Source organism: Alternaria conjuncta (genome assembly GCF_024043145.1).
Source record: "Alternaria conjuncta strain BMP 0040 chromosome Unknown scaffold_17, whole genome shotgun sequence".
Classification (NCBI taxonomy): domain Eukaryota; kingdom Fungi; phylum Ascomycota; class Dothideomycetes; order Pleosporales; family Pleosporaceae; genus Alternaria; species Alternaria conjuncta.
In genome coordinates this window covers 116,400-136,450 of record NW_026250106.1, presented here as the reverse complement: position 1 = coordinate 136,450, position 20,051 = coordinate 116,400, and the positions used below count along the sequence as shown (strand labels likewise).

General features: G+C 53.1%; 8 protein-coding genes across 8 annotated transcripts; 4 read left to right on the top strand and 4 right to left on the bottom strand.

Annotated features, from left to right (window-relative positions):
* Nucleotides 1–116: 116 nt before the first annotated feature.
* FES1_2 (hsp70 nucleotide exchange factor fes1) lies at nt 117–802 on the top strand (the record flags this gene model as incomplete). The annotated part of the gene is made up of 2 exons (XM_051473653.1): nt 117–515; nt 569–802. 2 exons carry the CDS (start codon nt 117–119, stop codon nt 800–802), a joined length of 633 nt encoding a protein of 210 aa, XP_051322438.1.
* Nucleotides 803–1,001: 199 nt separating this feature from the next.
* On the bottom strand, nt 1,002–1,535 carry J4E85_009428 (uncharacterized protein; the record flags this gene model as incomplete). The annotated part of the gene is made up of 2 exons (XM_051473652.1): nt 1,002–1,313; nt 1,365–1,535. 2 exons carry the CDS (start codon nt 1,533–1,535, stop codon nt 1,002–1,004), a joined length of 483 nt encoding a protein of 160 aa, XP_051322437.1.
* A 287-nt stretch (nt 1,536–1,822) lies between these two features.
* J4E85_009427 (uncharacterized protein) lies at nt 1,823–5,659 on the top strand (the record flags this gene model as incomplete). The annotated part of the gene is made up of 2 exons (XM_051473651.1): nt 1,823–2,038; nt 2,135–5,659. 2 exons carry the CDS (start codon nt 1,823–1,825, stop codon nt 5,657–5,659), a joined length of 3,741 nt encoding a protein of 1,246 aa, XP_051322436.1.
* A 166-nt stretch (nt 5,660–5,825) lies between these two features.
* Nucleotides 5,826–7,125, bottom strand: J4E85_009426 (uncharacterized protein; the record flags this gene model as incomplete). The annotated part of the gene is made up of 2 exons (XM_051473650.1): nt 5,826–6,532; nt 6,585–7,125. 2 exons carry the CDS (start codon nt 7,123–7,125, stop codon nt 5,826–5,828), a joined length of 1,248 nt encoding a protein of 415 aa, XP_051322435.1.
* A 1,488-nt stretch (nt 7,126–8,613) lies between these two features.
* On the top strand, nt 8,614–10,022 carry J4E85_009425 (uncharacterized protein; the record flags this gene model as incomplete). The annotated part of the gene is made up of 2 exons (XM_051473649.1): nt 8,614–8,887; nt 8,995–10,022. 2 exons carry the CDS (start codon nt 8,614–8,616, stop codon nt 10,020–10,022), a joined length of 1,302 nt encoding a protein of 433 aa, XP_051322434.1.
* Nucleotides 10,023–15,487: 5,465 nt separating this feature from the next.
* J4E85_009424 (uncharacterized protein) lies at nt 15,488–16,508 on the bottom strand (the record flags this gene model as incomplete). The annotated part of the gene is made up of 3 exons (XM_051473648.1): nt 15,488–15,699; nt 15,748–16,051; nt 16,119–16,508. 3 exons carry the CDS (start codon nt 16,506–16,508, stop codon nt 15,488–15,490), a joined length of 906 nt encoding a protein of 301 aa, XP_051322433.1.
* A 719-nt stretch (nt 16,509–17,227) lies between these two features.
* Nucleotides 17,228–18,079, bottom strand: J4E85_009423 (uncharacterized protein; the record flags this gene model as incomplete). Its single annotated transcript, XM_051473647.1, has 3 exons — nt 17,228–17,685; nt 17,736–17,925; nt 17,972–18,079. 3 exons carry the CDS (start codon nt 18,077–18,079, stop codon nt 17,228–17,230), a joined length of 756 nt encoding a protein of 251 aa, XP_051322432.1.
* A 332-nt stretch (nt 18,080–18,411) lies between these two features.
* On the top strand, nt 18,412–19,892 carry J4E85_009422 (uncharacterized protein; the record flags this gene model as incomplete). Its single annotated transcript, XM_051473646.1, has 2 exons — nt 18,412–19,581; nt 19,641–19,892. 2 exons carry the CDS (start codon nt 18,412–18,414, stop codon nt 19,890–19,892), a joined length of 1,422 nt encoding a protein of 473 aa, XP_051322431.1.
* Between the last annotated feature and the right edge of the window lie 159 nt (nt 19,893–20,051).

Here is a 20,051-nt window from a genome sequence, read left to right as displayed (position 1 = left end):
TCCCCTCGCGAGCGTCGGCGTCATAAGGCCCGCCAAAATTATTCAATAGCTACGCACCCCGCGATTGCACACACCCTCCACACACCACACCAAACATCACACATCTATCCAACGCGATGAACGACCCAGGACTAAACAACCTCCTCAAATGGGGCATCCAGAACTCCGAGGCCTCGCGCAATGATGCCGCTGCCGCCAACCAACCGCCGCCTCAAATCGACGCCACGGCGCTGCAACAACTCATGACGGGAATGTCGGGGCCTTCGGATGCGCAACTGATGCAGGAGAGCATGCAGGTCATCCAGAACGAAGAGGCCGAGCTGGAGCACCGGACGACCGCCTTCGACAACTTTGAGCAGCTCATCGAGAACCTCGACAATGCAAACAACATCGAGAGCCTGGGACTATGGGTGCCTCTTGTCGAACAGCTGGAGAACAAGGAGTCTGAACTCCGGTATTACGCTGCATGGTGCTGCGGCACTGCCGTCCAGAACAACATCCGGACCCAAGAACGGGTAAGCATTCCCAGATCTCGCGCACGCCCACGAAACATACTAACGATCCCCAGCTCCTCGTAGTCGGCGCTATTCCCACCCTCGTTCGCATGGCCACCTCAGACACCGAGAAGAAGGTCCGCAAGAAGGCAGTCTTCGCCCTGTCGTCCTCCGTCCGCAACTTCCAGGCTGCGCTCGATGCCGCTGTAGAGCATGTGCCCGCCGAGTTCAAGCCGGAACAGAAACTGGATGCCAACGACATGGAGTCGGTCGATGTTTTGATCAACAAGCTCCGTGAGAGCGTATAAAGGAACTGGTTATGGATTGCATTGGGTCGGCGTTACGGTACTTGACTGGTCAGCATGGGACGGCGCATAGAGGGACAAAAGTTGACCTTGGAGGACAGATGAATAACATACCCAAGATTCGATGGAGCAACGTTTGGGCACGGACTCCCACGGTTATCACGTCGAGCATTGCATAGATTAAAGCAATACGAATTCGATCTCATATGACTCCCAGCACAAGTCCAACCAGCTCGCTGAATGCTTCTCTTCCAATCATGCTTTTGTCCAGTCCCATACCCAGTACGACCATCCTGGTTTCCCTGTCGTCGCGTTGCTTAATGGCACTGGCAATCTGTGTCGCGAGTGTTGAGCCTAGAGTGTCGAGCTCTGCCATGGTACCGCCAAGTATAGTTGTAGCCGTGAGATGGTGCATAGGAAGGAGGTCTGAGTTGGGGTCTTCCTCGTCGCGTTCGAGGTAGGCATTCGAGGTCATGGAGGCATCGGTCGCGGAGATATCAAGGGGTACGTGTACCTAACAGGTGTTAGCAAAAGATTTTACAGATAAACATATATATTCACATACCCAATGCGCTAGCCGTCCATTCTGTGTCACGGTGATGAGGATCTTATCCGCAAAGTTGACCGTCGTTGCTGTAGTTTCTATACTCTTGATCGCCGCAGTGGCCGTACGGGTACGCGCTGGGTATAGGGCGGGCGTCACGACGTAGTCGTCCGAAGTTGTGGGCGCTGCCATGGTGTTGTCCGTGTGATGCGATCGTTATTGTTGAGGGGTAGCTGATATGCGACGAGCAATGCGACGAAAGGCGAGCGAGTTGATTCGGGCTCTTGATATAGTGAAGGTAGTCAGGCGCGCAGTAGAGTACTGATGCGACTTTCGCGTTCGTGTCTGGCGATCCGTGGTGTTGAATCCAGATCAACAGCTCGCACGCGGCGGAAGTGCTGCGGAGTTCCCACTAGCGTCAGATCCCCACCAAAAACTTTCGGGCGCTGCGAGCAGTCCTCGACGCCGCAACCACCAAAATGCCCAAGTTCGTGCCGCGACAGCGAAAACACAAGGTTCTGGCCCGTCAGAAGACGCCGACGCACGAGGCCACCGTCGACACCAATGCGACCGAGATCTTGCCCCAGGATGAGCAGGAGCGCGCCCAGAAGAAGGCGGCGCTCAAGGATGAGCTCACCCGAGAGTCGCAGGGCAAGATGAGCGGCAAGAAGAAGAAGCGCCTCGACAAATACATTGTACGTGGAGATACAGCATAGAAGACTCGAGACGCCTTTCTTCGTCAATTTGTGCTAGAATTGCACCGCGAAGAACTTCAAGTCTAACGTTTGTAGGATACGAAACTCAAGAAAGAAGAGAACCTCGAACTGCTCAAGAAGCTCGCGACCCAGAAAGTCGACACCAGCTTGTTCCAAAGCTCCAAGAAGCTCGGTCGAGGAGCAGACACCAAGAGGGAGGCAATGAGGCGCGCACTGGCTGAGAGCAGAGCCGGCATAGATGTGGAAAAGAACGAAGGCCTGATATTAGAGAAGCGCGAGGTCAAGGAGGTCGGAGACGAAAGTTCAGACGAAGAAGAAGCGCCGATACCCACTTCGAAACCAAACGCACGACAGATCCCCTCGCAAGCAGCGCAAACCAACGGCTCTTCACGAGAACGAGCGCCATCCCCATCACCCTCCGAGCCCGAGATCGAAGCCTCGCGGCCAACCTCGCAGCCAACCTCACAGCCCCTCGCAGCGCCACGACAGACTGGTGGACTCTTTGGAAGCGGGCTGAAGAGGCCTCTAGAGGTTGACGAGTCGGGCAAACCCGTTATACAAGTGCGAAAGCGGCGGAAAGGTCAGACCAACAAACCCGTCGTGGTCGAAGAAGAGGTCGCATGGGAGGGCTTCAGCTCGGGCAGCGAGAACAACGATGAGGATAGTGGGGATGAATCTGAAGCATCTGTTGCTGAGTCCGACGACGCTGGTTTGAATTCGGAAGAGGAGGCATCAACTTCCGGATCCGAAGCTTCTGACGAATCTGGAGAGTCCGAAGACTCTGAGGACGACAGCGACGAGGATAGCGATACCAGTCCCGACGAAGAGAACAAGATCGCGAAGAAGGAAAGAACGTCGGCTTTCAAGGCTTGGGCAACTCAGCAGAGAAACGAGCAAGTGGGTTTCACCCCGACAAACCAACTCTCCTACGCACCGATTCCGGCGAACTTCAAACCTCGAGCTCCCGAGCAAGATCCTCTGCCCCCAGAACTTGAGACGAGAACGGCGACCGATGCGACACGAAAAGCCTTCAGCGTGAATGTCGAACGGTCACCAGAGATACAAGAGTCAAGATTGCAGCTTCCTATCGTAGCGGAAGAGCAGAAGATCATGGAGGCCATACACAACAACGACGTGGTAGTAGTTTGGGGTGCCACGGGTAGTGGTAAGACCACGCAGGTGCCTCAGTTTCTCCTAGAATCTGGATACGGAGCGCCAGACGGGCCTACGCCTGGCATGATTGGCGTTACACAACCGCGTCGTGTAGCCGCTGTCAGTATGGCTAAACGTGTTGGCGATGAACTCGGCGACCAAAGTACGAAAGTGGCATACCAGATCCGATTCGACACGACCACGAGTTCTAAAACCGCCATCAAGTTCATGACCGACGGTGTGTTGCTACGAGAGATTACCCAAGACTTCGTGTTGACAAAGTACTCGGCGATCGTCATCGATGAGGCTCATGAACGTAGTGTGAACACCGACATTCTTATTGGCATGCTTAGCAGGATAGTGGATCTTCGCGCTCAGATGGTCAAAGAAGACCCAAAGAACAAGCCTCTCAAACTGATCATCATGTCTGCTACTTTGCGGATTTCAGACTTCACAGAGAACAAACGCCTGTTCAGGAGTGAGCCTCCGCCACTGATCAAGGCAGAGGGTCGACAATACACCGTTGTAAACCACTTCGCACGTCGTACCCAGCGAGACTACGTTGAGGAGATGTATCGTAAGGTCTGCAGAGGACATCGAAAGCTACCCAAGGGTGGTATGCTTGTCTTCCTTACTGGACAAAGCGAGATCTCGCAGCTTGCAAAACGGTTAAGGGAAGCCTTTCCTTCTACGCAAGGACGCGAAGTGAAGCATGGCAAAGTCGTGGTTTCTCCAGCGGAGACGCCACTAGAGGCCGAGGATATCGAGCTGGGCGGAGAGGCTGAAGATCAGAACTACCTAGACGACGATGGTTCTGATTCGGAAGGCTCCGTAATAATGGGACTGGATGATGAAGACGACAAAGAGTTCGAGATCGAGGACGAAAAGGCAGAGGACACTGTCATGAACGTACATGTTCTGCCTCTCTACTCACAACTGCCCACAAATCAGCAGCTGCGGGTGTTTGACCCACCTCCTGATGGCTCTCGTCTTATTGTCCTTGCGACGAACGTCGCAGAAACCAGTTTGACAATACCAGGTATCCGCTACGTATTTGACTGCGGAAGAGCCAAGGAGAAGAAATATGATCTCATCACTGGCGTCCAGAGTTTCGAAGTCAGCTGGATCAGCAAGGCTAGTGCCAACCAGCGATCCGGTCGTGCGGGCCGTACTGGACCTGGTCACTGTTATCGCCTGTACTCATCGGCCGTTTTTGAGCGAGACTTCGAAGAGTACGCAGCTCCGGAGATCTCACGGACACCGTTGGAAGGCGTGGTGTTGCAGTTGAAGAGTATGGGCGCTCCAGTGGTCAACTTTCCCTTCCCCACATCACCGGATAGGGAAAGTCTGCAGAAGGCTGAGAATTTGCTTTCATACCTCGGGGCACTGTCTTTAGATGGCAAGGTCACGAAACTCGGTCACGAACTTTCGTTATATCCCCTGAATCCACGATTCGCCCGCATGGTTGCGATGGGTGTCGCACAGAATCTCGCAGCTGAAACCATCGCATTGGTGGCTGCCCTATCTGTACCAGAACTCATCGTCCCAGAGAACAATCTTGGACTACGTGAGCCCGTCAAAGACCCGGATGCCATTCGCACCGAGCAGGACAACATCGAAGCCGAAGAGCGCTCCCGGTTGCGCAAAGCCTACAATGCCGCACAGGCTAAGATGAGCATCAACGCGAAGCAGAGTGATTGCATCAAGCTTAGCAACGCCATCTGTGCCTACGCGTACGAGCCTGACTCGCACCGGTTTTGCGAAGACATGTTCCTCAATCCAAAGTCCATGAACGAGGCCAGTCAGCTCCGCCACCAGCTCACCAATATCGTCCGGGCACATCGACCCACCGCTATCGGAGCATACAATGCAAAGCTTCCAGCGCCTTCGGAGCGAAACATTAATCTGCTTACTCAGATATGCGCCGCAGGCTTCATCGATCAGATTGCTATGCGCGCCGATCTTGCTCCTGTGCCTCCCGAGCTCCCAAGGAAGCTCAAGACCGCGATCGATGTGCCATACGTTACTCTGTTCTCGTCACAATCGGAGCGTTCAGACGACCCACACTCGAAATACGTCTTCCTACACCCTTCTTCCATACTCGCACGCACACCGCCAGCAAAGATGCCGGGATATATCATCTACTCCCATCTCCAGCGGGCCGCATCATCCACGATTACTGGAAGCCGAACGCCGAAGACGCGCATGCATCCTCTCACTCCCGTTACGAGGCCGCAGATTATCAACATTGCGCTCAACACCCCGTTACTACAAGCGAGTAAGCCAAAGGGCAAGATCGTAGATCTCAGCAAGGATAAACGAGAGTGCGAGGTCGAGATGAGTCTTATGGGTGAGAAGGGTAGTCAAGGATGGGGCCTGGGTGTTAGAAAGGTGGTGCAGAGGAAAGACCCTGGCGGAAGATATGTTATCGAGCGAATACTTGGTTGAGGACCGCTTGAAGCGTTGCATACATGTTGAGCAAGAAACATGCTTATGCTTATAGAGCGAACCGCGAGGGAACATAGCAATACATTATGAGATACCCCACAAGCCACTTCCCACCTAGATCCCAATCACATCCTGGGTCGCAGTGACTCCCCAGCCCTCCATACCCCTAATCCCTCGACACACTCGTCTCAGCAGCCACCTTCTCACTCGCCAGCACCGTAACCTCCTTCTCCTTCTCCACACTACTCCTCGCCACCTTCCTCTCATCATCCCCCCTCGCCGCCCCCACACACTTGTAACTCCCAAACTGCCTCGCCGACAACCCAGCCTCAAACATCTCATCAATCTCCTCCAACGTCCTATTCTTCACCTCTGGCAAAAAGAAGAAAACCCACGTCGCCGCCACGGCACAACTCGGCGCCCAGATGAACCCATACCGCGGTCCCCAATTCATACTCTGCGGATTAATAAAATACGGCGCCGTAAACGTCGTCAGCCACGCGCCCACAAACCCCGCACTGGCCGCCAGCCCAAACGTATGGGAACGCAGTCTCTGCGTGGGGAGTTCGCCGCCGGAGAGCCAGGCGTAGGTGGATATCATGCCGTTGTAAGAGAACATGTAGATGGCGGTTAGGCCGACGGTGACTTTTCCGGTAGACTTTGCGTTGGGGGCTTGGTGGTATACGGTTGCGATGATGAGTTGGAGGATGCCGCAGACGAGGAGGCCGGTCATTAGCAGGACGCGGCGGTTGCCGTAGCGGACTACTATGAAGGAGTTTGCGATGAAGGCGATTATGCTGATGGAGGAGAGGACGTTGGACATGGCGAAGGGGTCGGTTACTTTGGCCATGGAGAGGAAGTATGCTTTGTATGCTTGGGGGTTGTTAGTAGGAGATTCTGGGGGCTGGGGTGATAGGAATCTTACCGATGATGAACATGGAACCTGATGCTGCTTGCAGTAGGACAGCGAAAACGGCGAGGAAAGTACGGCGTCGATCGACGGGGTTGCTGAACATGTCGAGCCAGCCTATGCCGGAGCTGGATTCCTTTTCCTTTTCGATTGCGGTGAGGATGGCGGTGGCTTCTGCGCGGGAATCATGGCGGGCGGGGCGTAGCCATTCTAGTGCTTTTACACCTTCTTCGAAACGGCCTTGGAGGATGAGCCATCGGGGGCTTTCGGGTATGAACCATATCGTGCAGATGATGATGAGAGGGAACACGTAGATGAGTCCCAGTGGAATTAGGTACGCTGACTTGTCTGGTCGCTTCGCAGTCGCCCAGTCGACAATCGTGCCTATCAATGTTCCGAAGGAGACGAAAAAGTTGAAGCCTGTGAGGAAGATACCACGAAGCTCTGCCGTACTACTCTCCTGTAGATAGAGCTGCGAGAAAGTCATGAAGTAACCGTTTGCGAACCCGATAATCAGACGGCCGGCGTAAAGCGCTCCGATATTCTCTGTCGCCATCATCATGATGTTAGCCACGAAGCATGTCACACATGCCGCAACCAGACACATGCGTCGCCCGAACCGGGTGGATGGTAAACCAGCAGTCGCGGAGCTGATGAAAGCGCCCAGCGTCATGAGCGAGGAGATGAGCTGTTGTCGCTCGGTAGTGAGATTCCATCCTAGGGGTGACTTGTCGGTTTGATAGCCGAAGATCTGATTTACTATCAGTACGCCGTTGATTTTGAACGAGAAAGAGCGATGCAGTGGTGTCGTACCTTCAAGAACCCCACCATAGCCTGCAGTCCTCCAATCATGCCAAAATCAAACCCATACTGAAAAGGACTTAGAATCACGACGCCGCACGCGAGAAACAAGCGCGAATGGTCGCGCCATGTATATCCGTTGTTATCAGACATGGCAAAAGAACCTCACAGGAAGGATTGCAGTCGTTTGAAAAGCTAGATCTTGGGTTAAAGGCTAGGAATCCTACCTTATACCTTGAAGATCATCTTGCCCAGACTGGGTCGGATGCAGTGCCAACCACAGAGACTTTACCCATCTGCCGAGTCAAGGTTATTGCCAAGTCCTCTATGCAGAGACGCATGCGGTTGTTTGACCCCACAAGTCAGATGCCCTCTCCGCTCTGCCAGAACCAATGGGGGAGGGGACTTGGCACTTTGCGCTTGGGTGGATGTGGGGAAGGTGTTGTATGGACTGGAGTGTCTCTGTGCCTGGTGATGTGCATGGCGGGTGTAACTTGTGGTAGATTACTGGTTATATGGGAATGAATCTTTGGGTATGCTGAGAGCGAAACGGTGTGTGTTGTTACGGGTTGTTCAGCATACCAGTGTGTGATTGTGCTCTTCGTTTGTCATTGAGCCCGCCACAGATCCCTGGGGAGGCCTGGAAATACTCATCCGTGTGTGGCTGGGCCAAGAAGGCACGACAGCTCATAATGGAGGTCGGTATCACTGTACCGTTCAGCGGGTGGATACAGCTGGGTTACCTAATGCGCACTATCCACAGCAATTGGATAAATGTGAACTAGAAAAGTATGGGGTACGGGCATGATGTTGGGGATGGTGGGTCAGAACGGGCGTCGCGCGGGGAAATTAAAGCTTAGCTATACGGCATGTTGAATGCCATGCATAAGTTTTGTTGTTGCTTTGGATGTAGACGTCCTGAAGGTTAGATCCGGAAGGCTAAATCTGGTGTGAGGGCAGACTTGCAGGCTGCCGAAAAAGTAATGAGGCAGGAGCCGGGTCATAAGGTTTACTGAGCACGTACTGCCAATCTTCTATACGTTCAACCAACACGCAACAACAAGATTTTGGCGTATCGTGATGAATTCATAGACATCCGTTGTTATCGTGGGCGGCAACGTCAGGATATGTCATTCTCCTACCGAAGTTTTGGACAAAACGCCGCAATGTCGCAGCAGCCAGACAACATGAAGCCGACGCTAGTGAGGCGACCGCAACTCCACCCCACCGCGTCACCTTCAACATGCCACGGATCCCAACGTCGCTCATCCGCAAGGCGCGCGCAATCGATCCCTACCTGCCTGCTCTTCTTGGGCCCTGTCGCGAACTGCAGGCCGCCCAGAACGAGCTGCGATGGCTCCGCGAACATGTCGACAAAGTCGCGAAAGCGCGTCGCGCCAAAGGAGACACGATAGCCAAGGCTTCTCTACTGCAACAATTAGTCAAGGATAGAGCCGCCGGGAAGCCATTGCAGTATCTGCTGGGCACAGAGTACTTTGGCGACCTGGAAATTCGCTGTAGGCCTGGTGTTTTAATCCCGAGGTATATGGAACTATGGCTTCTCTCCGGCTCATGGCTAACGACGCGAACAGAGCAGATACAGCCGCTTCAATTACACACCTAGCCGGTCTCCTACGACATGCAAAAGAACTCCCCTCCGAAGTACGCGTACTCGACCTCTGCACCGGCACCGGCTGCATACCCCTCCTCTTCCACCACGAATTGTCTTCCGCCTCCGACAAAGTAGACCTGCGTCTTCTTGGTGTCGACATCTCCGACAAAGCCCTTGATCTCGCGAGATACAATCTCCAAAAGCTACGCAAGACGCGACAGCTCCAAGACACTGGGAAAGTCGACTTCATACAGGCGGACGTCTTGATCAATCCCTTTGACGACCAGACTGAAGGCGTCTTGTCGCTGACGGCAGCGCTCAATTGGGCGGGGCAACCGTCCTTTTGGGACATTATCATCTCCAACCCACCGTACATCTCGCCAGCTGCCTTCTGGTACACCACAACGCGCTCAGTACGCGGTTTCGAGCCAAAGCTCGCGCTGGTGCCTCCACGGAGGATCAAGCAGACGGATAAAGAGCAAGGCGATCGCTTCTATCCGCGCCTGCTCCAGATCGCCAGAGACGTAGAAGCCAAAGTCGTCCTGTTCGAGGTCGCAGACATGGAGCAGGCGCTTCGCGTGGCGCAGAACGCACGAAATCTAGACATCTTCGACGGCGTTGAGATATGGCGGGAACAACCCGATGCCACCGGAGACAATGCGACCGAGGATGGGTTCGAAGTTGTTGGACAAGGCAACGCCCGATCCGTACTCTGCTGGCGTGGCCGTGGTACATCCTGGCTTGGCAAGCCTGCGCCGCCATCTTCACCACGCGACGATGCAGATCGTCTCTTCCGAAGCGCACACACCAAGACGAAAGATGCAGAAGAAAAGGTTGCAGAAGTTACTGAGAAGCAGCGATTGGAACCGCATTTTGACTTGAGCTACTTCACTGATACGAAGTACACTGAGATTCCCCTCCGTCGACAGCCTAATTGTCGGATGCCTAACGATGATGAATTGCGAGAGGAGGCAAGTAAAAGAGCTGTTTCTTCGATCAAGAGAGCGATATCTGAACAAGCGAAAGACAAGGACAGGTAAAGCATGTACATGTAGTTGTCCCGCCTCCTCGTGCCGGCCACTATTTGCGTCTGGTGCGGTCCATGTAGCCTTCGGGCTCGACCTGCAGCAGCCTTACTGCCACTCGCATCTCAGAATCGCCAGATCGTTCTGCGGTTCCGGCTCTTCCGTATCCTTTACCCTCGCTTCCCGTTCGACCACCAACACCGCTGAGGTTTTCTCGTAGTAGGAGCCAGCAACCGTTGCAGCTGATATCTCGCATCATACCATGGCATTCCATTCGTCTGACTCTCGGTCACGTCTCTCTGGGAAGCAATATGCTACAACGTATGCGGCAAAAGAAGTACAAGTCGGAATCGCTGTCACTAGGCCGCCTTGCAGCGACGACTTCTGAGCTAGTGCAATCAGGCCCATGCACACACTGGCTAAGGCGATCGTGAAGAGAATGTATCTGCATTGGTCAGCTTGACGATACGAAGTAGTCGAGAGCCGTTGCTTACAACCGATGGTTCGATACCCGTTGGCATTGGACAAGGAAGTACATCGCTGTCAACCAGGACCATACCCCGAACACCCTGGTTTCGTAAGCATGTATCCTAGGATAGTTCCAGCAATGCCTACTTACATCCAAGACGCTTTGGGACTGATGGCACTATCGTTGCGCATCATGAGCCACAACACGCTCGTAATGCCCATCGCCGGTCCGACCAGGGTACTCGAGAAGGCAGCAACTGCCTGTCCAATGAAAAGGAGGAAGGTGATGGTGAAGCCAATCGGAAGGCGGTACTCGTAGTGGTGGCCCGCTGTGGCTGCGGACAAGGCGTGTGGTTCGTCGAGCGCAGCTGCGGGCGTGATTAGGGCCACCAAGGACCACACGAGTATTAACCACATTGGGACATGAACACGCTTGCGTGCATATTTGTTGGACTGGGGTGTTACAGCTACGGGGAGCCGCACGCGCCCCTTACAATCGGCTTGCTCATGATGGATTCCCCTTCTCATGATGTGAGGTGGGTTGAATTCAACACTGGGGGTGAAGGTGAAATGATATATTCTGCCAAGGATGTCTGATTGCTTGGATGCTTGGGCGTAATGCAATTGGGAAGTGCGTGATGATGGAGTTCTTGGATGATAGGATGTTCTACTGTCCGTATAATTTCCAAGAGGCCCTCAAGGTGGGCATTAACACGATATAAGATGCGGCTCTGCAGTGGTTCGCCTACCAGGCAACAAGGCAAAAGAAGGCAAACCTACCCCCGGCACCAGACATGATTTCCTGCGCGCCACCGTTATACTTGCATATACCAACGCCCCAATCAAGTCAAGCCATCTTGTGGTGTACCTTCCGGCCCGGCCTTGGTATACCCGACCAGACAAGAGACGGTAAACATGCGCTGCCCCATCTCAATGTTCTGAGAACTTTCTGCGAACAGCGGAACGTTATACGATTCTGATTCTACGAATGTGGGAGAGACGCCCAAGCAAGTTGTGCAAGCCGAGTATCTTTCTATCTCCAGCGACCAATTCTCAATCGCCGTACAGGAAATGACTTGGACAGTATCACTCTGGTAAAGGAAATGGACCTTTTCAAGCACTTTGACATGACGGATCGAGAAACCACAAACCACAGCCACAGATGCGACACCGAGTCGTATGCAGCAGGGCTGTGTACCCCTACCACTTGGCACTCGCTATCTCCACCAAAGTTGTTCCCTTCCACCTGGCACTCGCGATTTCCACCAAAGCTGTCCCCTGTCACTGGAACTTTAGATTGTACCTTGTCGTGCCTTTCACCCATGGCTTCACTCCGAGTGAGCCTATCAACTTAATCTATTTTGTAGGCCACGCCATGATCGGATCTCCAATGCAGACCAGCGCACGTCGGAGTCTAACCATTTGCGGCATTCGGGCGCCGTCATCTATGACCTAAGGCACTTCGGGCTTGTGTCGCTGAAGTCGTAGGTGGAGGTTCGTCTAAGCTGCAGCTCAGCCGGTTCCGACGTCATCTGGGGAGCGTTCTTGGTCAGACGCTGTTTATCTGAGGCACTTGCTGCGGGGCATGCCGTGGGTCTCAAGGCTGATATACGGATCGACTGCGAGTCGCCGAAACCTTTTATCTCATGTTGAGGGTGTATGCTCGCCAAATCTAGAGAAACATGTGACTAGGATATGTTCACATTGAGCTGTCAAGATGGCAGTAGTTTGTCGTTCGACACCGGAAGAAAACGCGGCACGCGGTGACGCTAGGCGGAAGGTACGATACCCAAATTCTCTCATTCATTCCCATCCTTGAACTATGCAAACTTGTATACAAAAGGTGCTTGATAATGCCAATACGAAAATCTGGTTGTTGACACGCGAGCTGACTTGAAGAAGACTCTGGCGAAATGGAACCCACAACCTGCAAATACCGCACATATTGCGGACTCCGTCCATGTTAGTTTGAAGGAAGCAAGGGCGTCTTCTCTTCTAGCTCATTAGCCGTCATCGCGAGGCTGGGGCTCTGTTTCTGCCATTGAAAGCAACATGGATGATGATAGTCTTGCGCCTGGGGTTGGTGCACCTCCGTCTCGAGGTCGGAGGTGACGGGACCTCTACAACGGGCGAATTGAATCGTTCTGTGAAGTATCGTGCTGCACAGTAAAGACAGCATGACAGTCCATGGTATGAAGTGAAGAATGGCTTCTTGTAACATTCCTTTGAGAAGAAGGCCGGAGGCGGCACCAGACGTTATTCCGAGGAGGAGGAAATGGTCTTGCCACTGATCGTGAACGTTGACGCGGTAGATGATGGTGGATGCGGTGAAGAATGCGATGGTCGATACAGCGGCAGTGTGACTGGCGCTGTAGGGGCCCGGTTCCAGCGAGAAGCACTGCCATTTGTGTTGACCGAGATCAAGTGCTGCTATTGTGTCCACGATGAAGCAAAGAGGCAGTATGACACACAGTAAGCACTGGTGAAGCCGTGTGGTGGACTCCATAGTACCGTCCCCGCATTTGCAGCATAACCATCGTGGTAGTCTCATAGCGAAGGTTGATTGTGTAGCGTGCTTGCTGATAGTCCCAGTGTTTGGCAATGGTTCACCGCCGTCGCGAGGTTGCGGGTCTATGTTGTTGTAGTTGGAAGAGAGGTTGAGGTGATGGATCGTTCAGGCTGCGGATAGCATACAAGGTGATTTCAGCGTTGCGCCGACGGTTTTAAAGATTAATCCTCTGCAGTCGTCCCACAGCTGTCACACGTCAGAACTAGCTAGGCAGACAGATAAGGCGGGGCTTTGTTGCCCTGTTGCGAGCTGATGCATCAGGCTGAGGCGCAAGCCAGACACCGGTGTGCGCTCAACGAGTCCTCCACCATGACGAGCGAACCGTAGCTCAGCATGCAGTCCCGCGTGTGCCACCTCGTTACTGTGGCGTGACAAAGGCGTGGCTGAGTCTGATACACAACCGTTGTTTTCTTCTCGTGTCACCCACCCCCGTGTACCGGTGGCAGCTTGCTCTGCGTCCTCCACCATCTCCAACGAACAGCGACGAGACACGCAGTCTTAATTCTGCCTTACTATGTGCATGAAGCCGCGGAAACATGGGCTGAGCTCAACAACACAGCCACCATTTCCTTTGCCCTGTCTTCTATGACCGGTCAGAGTTCGCACACTGTGCTATCGAGACTCGCAGAGCGAATCCTTTTTCTGAAGCGATCCCCCCAATTCTACTTGCAACTGATTCTTGGTCGACGCTACAAATTCCAACCTTGACTTCTATAGGTTGGTCGCTTACTTGCTCTGTGTATATCTGCTAACCTTTCCAGAAACTGAGAACAGCAGGACCAGGATGCAATTGAGCGTCGACTTCGGTGCATCGCAATCCAAAAGCTCCGCCATCGCTCGAAAGGATACGACGATGGCTTCTCCAACCACGAAGCCTTACCAGGATACGACTTTCGGTGCCGCTTCTGCATTGACGAAACAAATGCGCGTAACGACCGCACCTCGTACGCCATCCAGCGAGGCTTTGACATCTCTTCTTAGCCCGCGAATCCGACCATTGGCCAAAACGATCTTCCTTCCTCTAACGCTCCTCCTCGTTTTCACGAACTTGGTCGTACCCGTGGCAGCGATGGACAACCAGATAGCGCTGGCCCCGTACCCAGTCCAGAACACCTACGGCATTTTCACAGCGAACCCGCCTCCTGGGTTTCCTATACGCGTTCCTTTCGCTAGTATAGGCACGATGGCGTTGTTCACCATCGGATATATGGTGACCATGGCGAGTCAAATGTTGGGCCCGTTGATGGGTGTTACAAGTGTACTGTGGTTCATCACGCGCAACGACGCAGCGGTCCGGCCAAGCTTCGCTTGGGCGTGAGTATTCCCCATTTATCTTCGTTAGATCTTACTGATTCATCCGACAGTATCTTTGGCATTTGGTCCATCGCAACGATGATGTACCTGCGCTATCAAACTCGTCGAGTGAAGCTTGACAGCCTGTAGGGACTAGTCAACCAGATAATAGCAAGGGTTATACTGACAATGAACCAGATATATACTGGTCACACTGATGTTCGCCGGGATATGTCTCTGCATCGTTGCGCTTGTGCAAAAGGCCTCAATACAGGGTGGGCTTGTTACAGCCATCCCTCCTTGCACTTCCTTTGCGGCGTATGCCGTCGCATTTCTTTTCCCTGATCGTGGACAGTCTTTGCAAGATTCTCCTGTCTAGTTCTCATCCAGCATCTAGCTTTTCTTGGGTTGTCTAATTTCTAGTTTCCTGTGTTACCATGTATGAATACCTAGGTATGCAGAAGCAGACTACGACGGGCGGTTACTTTTGCTTTTCAATGATGCATTGACCCCGCACTTGGTCAGCATTCGGCGTTCTTTTCATGCGATGAGCCATACTGTACATACCCCTTGCTCTCGCATAGTTCTCCATCTATCTCTTACGTACATCAGAAATATTCATGGGCGGTTCTTTGCTTGATTACACGAAAGAGAGAAGGTCATATTCGTAGCTCAAAGAAAGGATGCGATTCGTTGAGTAAATGCCCGCTCAAATACGTGTCACTAGTGGTGGCTAGGATTCGTCTCGCAGTTCACACTTTGTAGTATACATACGATCAAAGGTTCACAACTGGGCAGGTTCTAAAATCATGTATACTCCTACCCTAGATTGCCCTTTGTAGAATGCGACACGATTTCTAGCCACCCCTACAGTGTAGACCCATCGCTGACGAACGACTCACAAATTCCGAAATGTTTACCATGCTGATACAATTAGGTCCTCTCGAATGAGGGATAACCCAAAATCAAGAACTCCGATATATGTATAGTTCTCTGAGAACCTTCCCGTAACTCCACGCTGTATATTCAAAGCTCCAAAACCCATCCAGAACTAATACCCATTGTTTCCCGATTGTAAAGTAGGATTGCCCAACACCCAAGCCAACTCGCTCTTGGACGCGTATGCGTTCCTCAGAACTTCCCAGGCCACTCAAGCAGAGAAGTGACCACCCGAAGAGTCCTGCCCCGGATTCGCCTGTTCATAATTGAAGTGCTTAACGAAGCGGTAGTAGGCCGAAGCAAGAAGCGCACCGAGTAATGGACCAACCCAGTAGATCCAGTGATATCCGACGAACGACGCTGAAGCTACAGCTGGACCGAAGCTACGCGCAGGATTGAGTGAGCCGCCGGTAAAGTACACACCTGTGGTTTGTTAGCTTGGGTCTTCCAACAGCGAAATGGAGAACGTACCGCCCATCATGGCTACAAACAGCGCCAGTCCGATGCCAATCGGAGCTAAGAACGTAGATTTGCTCTTCTCAGCAGCCAGCATAAGCACGACAAAGACGAGCTCGGCAGTCATGAACATTTCGATGAAAACTCCCTGAGCGATAGACGTGTCCTGGGACAGCGAAGTATTGACAGCGCTAATGTCTCCCGGAAACATAGCCTGGACAATTCCACCCGCGCACATGCATGCGAGTAGCTGAGCGGGAACGAGGAAGAGTGATCGGATGAAGGGGAGTTGACCGGCAACTACCATGCCGACGGTTACCTGGAGGTATGTTAGTATCGCTCGACAATTTAACGCGTATCCTAGAGGATACTGGGAGGATACATACCGCCGGATTGAACAACCCCCCGCTAATGCGAAAGAAAGCCCAGACATTGACCAGCAAACTGAAGCCATACACCAAAGCAATAAAGATATTCTGCTGACTGCTCGCAAACCCATTCAGAATCGACCGGTCACTTGCTTGGTTGATGATCATGAGCTGACCGGCAAAAGCAAAGTAGAGAAACATGAATGTGCCAACAAACTCTCCACTCGCTGCGACGAGGTGCCCTTCTAGACTGCTGAGATGTTTCTTCGGTTCCGGGGCGGGTACGTCGTAGTCCGATTCATTGCGTGGGAGGGGACTGCTGTTTTCGCTTTGGCTTTGGCTTCTTTGGTGGCTGCGGGAACGGTGCGGTGGGGGTTTGGGCTCGCGGTAGGTGTTCATGCGTGGCATCGTCGGAAGATGAAGTCGGATTAGAGATTACTGGGGATGGGTATATCGATAAAAGTATTCGCAAAACAGATTATACAAAATGGTGACGAAGGACGACAATTACTACGTGGACGCCTAAGCTGGGGATACCCGACCTAAAAGACGACCTAAAAGGAATTAACGGCCGCCGTTATACCATAGCGGTCAATCATTCGGGTTGACGGGTTTGTCATAGCCAGCGGCATGGCGGAAGCATGACGATTGTGACGGAAGATGCACGTCAAGGGTCCACATATAGTCCGAACCATTAACTGTGGGGATCATCGCTTGTGAATGGCGAACTTCAGCCACGGCTGACTGGAGATATCTTTTGTTAAGGCAGCACGGCGGATGATAGGTTTCGAAATGTTGGAAGAGCAAGAATATGCCGTTGCACACGGCTGAGGCCACGACTAGCCTGACGTTGGTGGCTGTTACAGATGTCATGACGATGATCTGTGATTGGTACTAGGGACATGCTTGTCTGGAGGCTGAGATGTTGAACGAACGAAACTGACTCCGCGGAGAGAAGCTCTGGTGATCTCGACGGCGCACGGGAGCTAAGAATGTCGAGAGGCTTGCAAGCGGGCCTAGTCGCCAATCTTGTTTTGTGTTGCGCTACACATCTATTTGAGTATTGACAAGCCGATACGAGTATGACAGCCTCGTACCGTAGTGATATATACAGAGATTTCAGGAGCTCACCTGCTTTTCTTACCCTGGACTTGGAAGACCTGCCGTTTCCTTCGGTCTTCCCAGCGTGCCCAGCCAGAATCAACGAGATCTTCTTGTACTACGAGATCTCGCACGCGCAACGTCCTCAAGACCCAGGTCTCGAGAGCCCAGTTTATCCAACCGGCCTTCCGCAAGAAGGTGGTGAAGCCGAACCAAGCTAGAGCGAAGAGGGCTCCGGCGGCACATCCGACCACCACTTGCTTTGGTGTATGGTAGCTCAAGTATATCCTGCTTGCTGCTACAGCTCCTGCGCAAACCATTGCTAGAAGCGAAAGGAGGACGCGACCGCCGAAGGAGAAGGGGGTGTGGGTTTCGGTCGGGTGTGGGACGTGCCGAAAGAGGAGAAACAGGCCTAGGGTGACGGAGAAGAAGGAGACGAACTGGGCATGCGAGGAGGGCATTCCGTAGCCCTTTCCATGCATTTCTGTAAAATTATCAGTACTACATTCACATGATATCCTTTGCCGACATTACCCCGCGGCCGCTCTTCCTTGATGTATCTCTTCAGAACCCAGTTGAGCGCTTCACACGCCATTTGGCCTGCGAACATGAGAAATATCTCAATCTCGCGATTTGACCATATCAGCGTCGCATAGACGACGCAGAGTCCCTGGGGCACAAGCGCAAGCCATGCGCAGAGGTAGGAGACGCGGTCGGCGGGATTCTGGGCGGATTAGCAGCGGCTCTGGCTGTCAGTAGATGAGACCAACATAGTGGACATGCGTCAGGGACAGCGACGCAAGCGGAGGGGCCTCCATAGCAACTTCACGTGGGAGGTGAAGCGTGTCAAGAGTGAAGGGTGCACCTGCCGTGTCCATGACGGCGCAATCCCGGCGGTACCCTGTCGGCCTTGGCATGCGAAATACCTCGGTGATGGGATTGTGCGACATACATGCTCGTATCTGCTGCAACGGCCTGGCTCTTGAAAGCCTCTATGAAATCGCAGTGATTGCAGCCAGCGCCTGACTCACCATGGGCCTCTTCAAGGGGTCTTTTGCCTTTCTGCGCTATCGATAGAAGAGAGTCGCCACGCCCTTTTCACACTTTGTTGCGACCGCATTCGACTTATCTCCGCCCTCTCTCCGCCGCCGCCACTTTCATATACAACCCGCTCGCCGATAGAAACGCGGCATTCCTACCATCTGCCGCCATGACCGAATTGATCCTAGAAGACGAGCGCGCCGAAGAGCTCAGCACGCTGCAGTCCATCTACCCGGAGTTGGTCATCAACGATAGCGATCCGTACTCGGCCTCTCTCGAACTGCTCGTCGCACCCGCCAAGCCTCTACCTATCACCTTTGAGCCACAGCAAGATGTCGAACGACTCCCATACCTGCCTCCGCTGCGTCTCGAAATTATACTGCCTGCCGAATATCCCGAACATCTACCGCCTGTAATTCGACTGTCAACTTCGCCTTCATGGATCCGCGAGGATCTGCAGGCCCGACTGACAACCGAAGCGAAGACACTTTGGGAGGAGTATGGAGGGGGCTCCATACTCTTCTCGTACATCAGCTCTCTCCAAGAACAGGCCGAGAATGCCTTTGGCTTGGAAGACCTCACGCTACCCTCGTCCATGCAGAAGGAGCTGGTTGACTATAGTCGGCGGATGAAGAAGGAGCTGTTTGACAAAGACACATTCGATTGTGGAGTCTGTCTCGAGCCGAAGAAGGGATCTGCCTGCTACCGCATGGCCCGCTGTAGCCATGTTTTCTGCACCAACTGCCTGCAAGAATACTACGACAGCTGTATAACAGAGGGCAACGTCAATAACATCAAATGCATGTCCACGGAGTGCGGTAGTAGTGGGAAGAAGAAGGACCGGCTACTTTCACCCAAGGAGCTGTTACAAATCCCTATATCACGCGACCAGGTCGAGCGATACGCGAAGATCAAGCGGAAGAAGAAGATAGAATCCGACCCGAACATCGTATATTGTCCGCGCAAATGGTGTCAAGGCGCTATGCGGTCTGACAAATACCCTAAGATTACGGACGTAACGCAGATGGACGATTCGGACTCTGAAGCAGACGACGAGGGCCCAGCTCAACCACAAGAGACCGTGATTGACAGCGGTCCGGAAAAGCGTGGCGTTGGTGTGCGAGGCATGGAGCGGTTGCAGGTCTGCGAAGATTGCACCCTTGCCTTTTGTGTCATCTGCCTAGCATCGTGGCACGGAGACTTCGTACGCTGCGAGCCACGCAATGTCACAGAGCTCACCGAGGACGACCAAGCATCGCTCAACTTCATCATGAAGAACACCACACCATGCCCATACTGCTCTGTACCCTGCCAGAAAGGTTACGGCTGCAATCATATGGTAAGTTCCGACCCTCATAAAATGCACGTGGCACACATACTGACTTCGTATCTCTGCAGACCTGCGCGCAGTGCCAAACACATTTTTGCTATATCTGTTCAGCATGGCTCAATCCGGACCACCCCTACCACCACTTCAACGAACCCAAGTTTAAGAGCTGCTTTCGGCGCCTCATGGACGGAGTCGAAGGCGATATGGACCAAGGCGGGCGGCAGTGGGGTGGTAGGAGGGGAGCTGAGCAGCTGGCGGAGTTCTGGGAGGAGGAAGCTATGCGGATCCAGATGGCGGAGCTGGGCGAGCTGGTACAATAGCAGGGGTGTCTTGTATAGGGAAAGAACTGAACAGGTGCGCTGCGGTCTACATTAGTATAAGAACGAACAACAATAACAATTGAGGCATTGTAGGGTTCGAGGCAGACCAAAGTTGCGCTGTCTTGCGTATATGTATTACATTATCATTACGGTTTCAAA